Below are 4,460 nucleotides of genomic sequence, written 5' to 3' on the forward strand. Positions count from 1 at the left end.
TTCTTTATGGTTTATGGCTGAGTAATATTCCATTTTATAGAAAAATCACATCTTCTTTATCCAGTTTCCAACGGATAGTTATGAACCTTTGATGCTAAACAGTTTACTTAATCCTCACAACAGCCCTACAACAGAGGCATTGTTCTTATTATACATAGGAGGCTGAGGCAGAAAGAGCTTAAGCAATACAAAAGTAACACCAGAATCTTTCCTATGGCTGAGTAATATTCCATTTTATAGAAAAATCACATCTTCTTTATCCAGTTTCCAACGGATAGTTATGAACCTTTGATGCTAAACAGTTTACTTAATCCTCACAACAGCCCTACAACAGAGGCATTGTTCTTATTATACATAGGAGGCTGAGGCAGAAAGAGCTTAAGCAATACAAAAGTAACACCAGAATCTTTCCTTTAAGGTTTATAGAATTCTTACAAATTCTTCCAGTGTGTTCTACAGTAATTCATGAATGGTATGGTTATTATTTTACATATTTAAAGACTTTATTTAGGTAGCATAATTCCAGACGTATCTTTATATGACTGTGTATTTTTATTAAACATTTTTTGTTTTAAGACAGGGTCTCACTGTGTATGTAGTTCAGGCTGGCTTTGGACTCACTATGTAGCCCAGGCTGGTCTCAAACTTGCAGTGATTCTCCTGCCTCAGTCTCCCAAGTTCTGGAATTACAGGTGTGCACCACCATGCCTGGCAAACATGTGTTTTTGAGATTTCTCCATGTTGATAATGTGGAACATCAGTTCATGCATTTATGACTCCTGCTAGTATTCCATTTTATGGCTGTACCACAATTTGCTATCCAGTTTCTAAAGATGGGTATTTTATTCTTTTTTTTTTTTTTTTTTTTTTTTTTTTTTTTTTTTTAACTGTGACATAGAATCCTGGACTGTGACTTCCTGAGCAGATCTCTTTAGGATCTATGCTGTACCCTCAGATTCATTCACTCTTGCTTTGCTCTGCTAGTGGTTTCCACTTTTACTTGTCTGGTATCTTCATGTGGCTACTGGCCATTTTGTATTCTTCTGCATTTTCTGTTCTTATCCTTTGTGTAGTTTTTAATAATTTATTATTCTCATTGATTTGTAAGAATTTTTAATGAATTTCACCTTCACATCCTTTGTTGATTTTGTATATTTTGGTTTCTTTTCCCGTTATGTTAAATACTTTGATCTCTTCTCATCTTATCATATATGTTACATGTATTACACTTATTTATGGTATGCGTGGGAAGCACATACTATGTTTAGAGAATATTTTCTCCATTTTTTATTTTTCTTTTAGATTGAAATTCACATAGCATAAAACACACCCATTTGAAATGTTCAATTTAGTGGTTTTTAATGTATTCACAAGAATTTTTAATCATTATCACTATATAATTCCAGAACATTTTCATCACTACAAGAAACTCCATTAACCGTGGCATTCACTCCTCATTGCCTTCTTCCTACCACATGGCAAAAACTCACCTTTCTTTTTCAATGGATTTGTCTCTTGTGGACATTGCACATAAATGGAATGATACAGTATGTAGCCGTTGTGTCTGGTTCCTTTTACTTCGCATGTTTTCAAGGTTTGCCTGTGTTATAGCATGTATCTGTATTTCATTCCTTTTTATGGTTGAACTGTTTTTTATTCTTTGAGTATGGCTATATGAAAAATTACCCACCTGATTTCCTGAATAACATCAAGTGGACTTACGTTTTCAGTGTAGTAAACTTTTGGGCCCTGTTTTGATTTTCCCATTAATGTAACTCTTTGGTCTTTGTTAGCCCTTAGTGAAGAAGGAATCACAATAGCAGCTGATTTGCTTAGATTCAGCAATTTTTATATATACTCATGATTGTTTCATATTGTATACTTTTAATAATTATCGTATTAGATAGTAAAATTGTACTCTATTTGGTAGTAGCAAGGGAGACACATGTGCCCATTTAATGATGTTCTCCTGACCCGTTGTAATCTGTCTACTAAGGCAAAGGGCACATGGCCCCAAAGAGAAGTGGAAAGACTCAGGATCACTAGCTTCAGATCCCATCACTTAGAGGTGTTTAACTTCTCAGACCTTGGAATCCCATTTGCAAAAGTTCAGTTGTCTCATCTGTCTCACTGAGTTGCTGTGCAGATTAAATGAAATAATTTTTATGAAGGTGACTATTGTATAGTAGGTGCTTAGTCATTGTCAGAGCTTCAACAAGAAATGGTACCTGATGAGAAAGGTCTTTGGAAAATCTTTTCTCCTGCTCTGACAATTTTTCTTAATATAGTTCTCTCAGCTAGGTGTAAACCTGGAGGAAGCGGGGATGATGGAGGGTTTGGTTGTTGTCTGCAGCTAACATCCATTGCTGCTGTCTCATGGTAATATTTGCTTCCAGTGCTCTAAGCACCATTGTGAGGAAATGGTGTTTTTTGTAAAACCGTAATTAGTTTACACTATCTCTTTATATGTGCATTCTAAAAGCTGTAATTGTTTAGACTACATTTCTTCCTTGACTGTTCTTTAGGAGTTAATTTTTTTCTGACTATAAGTTAGGAATGAGGTCCAACAAAACCCTCTCAGCATAGGAACTTTATCCACTGTAAGCAGAATAGAATGGCTTGGGGCCACAGTAGTGATCAAATGGGTTCTGGAAATGAGGTTGAAATTTTTCATAAAGTCAGGACCAGCACTGATTTTTAGGGGAAAACTAACCAAACAAACAAGTAAACAAATCCCCCAAAACAAAGCAGTGAAAAACCGTAGACATCTTGTGTGATATCTGACATATGTTTTCTATTTTATCATAGGCATCCTCAATCTGGCATCTGGAGTGGTGGATTTACTTCAGTTCTATTTCCCAGAATCCTTTGACCGCCTTCCAAGGGATTCTGGCCTCTTTGATGGTCCCAAACCAACTGTTCTGGAGTCTTGTAGTGTAAGCGACTTGGCAATTTTGCTAAGAGGGAACAAAAGGAAAACCCAGCCCATTGAATTTGGTGCCCACCAGGTGAGCTTGTGTGTTTTGAAATGAAAAACAGTTTGCAATTAAAAAAAAAAAAAGGTTTGGGAAGCTGAAATATTCCACAAGGTAGGATTCAGTAACCCCTGTTTCAGAATGTATGAGTTCCAAAGATAGATGAGTGACTAATTGTTTTAATATTTTCCTTGTCCTGGCTGGCCAGGTCCTTGCTGGCCACTACTCTTTAAAGGCATTATCTTCCTCTTATGAAACAGACAGAGTTCTACCATTGTTTTTCCTTATAGAATTTGATGCTATTTTGTTTTCCTTCAGGTAATCCTAGTTGCCAATGAAATGGCAAAGGAGAAAATTCCAGAAGAGCTAGGGTTAGCACTTGTGCTAACAGTTTATGAAGCAAAAGGCTTGGAATTTGATGATGTTCTTCTGTACAACTTTTTTACTGATTCTGAGGTACGTCATATATGTTTGAGCTGAGCAACTACTCTGGGGAAGACAATTTGGAGCTGAGGATAAGAATTTGACATGGTGCCTGTTTGTGTTTTAGAGAATTACCTGTGAGTTTCTTAGATGTGGGTTTTGACAATGACTGTGGGTTGTATCACAGTGTGTCATGGGCTGGTTCTCCCTGTGCCTTTCCCTAGCTTTCTTGAATCTGTCTTCTTCTGAATGCCTAGTGGTAAGTACCAGTTTCCAGTTTTCATTAGCTACTGTTATCCTTGGCTCCCAGGGATGCCTAACTTGGAGCATGCTCTAAGGAGAGCCTTACTAACGAAGGCAAGTTAGCAGTGTCCACCCTATGAGGACAGAATTTGAGGTCAGTTCATAAAAAGACAACTCCAGGAAGACACATGACGCTTGATTAGTTCTGGCTGAATCAGGTAATATGGAGGTTGAGAACAGCCACTCTGCCTGGGAGCCCCCTTCTGCCATTGCTTTAGTACCACTGCTTGTGGCCCACGTAGATCACAACAGGTTGAGAATCCCCAGGTTGACTCCCTGTGACCTTTATGTTAGCCCATTTCTTTGATTTGCCTCCTGAATCCTTTTCTCCCCAAACTTAGTTTACTCTTGGGAGAGCCACCAACTCAAGACCATTGTCTTGATTTTCTAGCCACCAGTTTCTTTTCATCACTTTTGGAGGTACTCAGGCTGGCTGCAGACTGTGCTACCGAGTCTTCTTCGAGGACTCATCTAACTGTATATTGGTCTCTGTTACAGACCATATGCTTTACATATGCTATATGTTTGAAGGGGCTGTTTCATACCTAAGTAAGGAGCCCTGTGGCTTCAATAAATAACATGCCCCAGCTATAATCCTTTAAATAGAATCACTACTTTTTTTTCTTGGTCATTTTAAAATGTTCTATTTGCTTTAATAAAATATATGAATATATGATGACTACTGCTAGAGGCGCTTTGTATTTTACACAGTACTTTTTTAATGTATTGTTTCATTACACTAGCCCTCTGAGCATGCAT

The 4,460-nt window shown here is 37.5% G+C and overlaps 1 protein-coding gene across 4 annotated transcripts in view; it reads left to right on the forward strand.

Moving 5' to 3' along the window:
- Trank1 (tetratricopeptide repeat and ankyrin repeat containing 1) overlaps positions 1-4,460 on the forward strand; it is a 113,550-nt gene that overhangs the window by 80,896 nt on the left and 28,194 nt on the right. For all 4 annotated transcript variants that reach the window (XM_033756997.1, XM_010629675.2, XM_010629676.3 and 1 more), the window contains 2 exons: positions 2,809-3,008; positions 3,294-3,431. In XM_033756997.1, coding sequence (XP_033612888.1) covers positions 2,809-3,008; positions 3,294-3,431 — 338 coding nt within the window. The remainder of the gene's footprint in view (positions 1-2,808; positions 3,009-3,293; positions 3,432-4,460) is intronic.

Source organism: Fukomys damarensis, unplaced genomic scaffold (genome assembly GCF_012274545.1).
Source record: "Fukomys damarensis isolate Sample0158 unplaced genomic scaffold, DMR_v1.0_HiC HiC_scaffold_28, whole genome shotgun sequence".
In the NCBI taxonomy this organism is placed as follows: domain Eukaryota; kingdom Metazoa; phylum Chordata; class Mammalia; order Rodentia; family Bathyergidae; genus Fukomys; species Fukomys damarensis.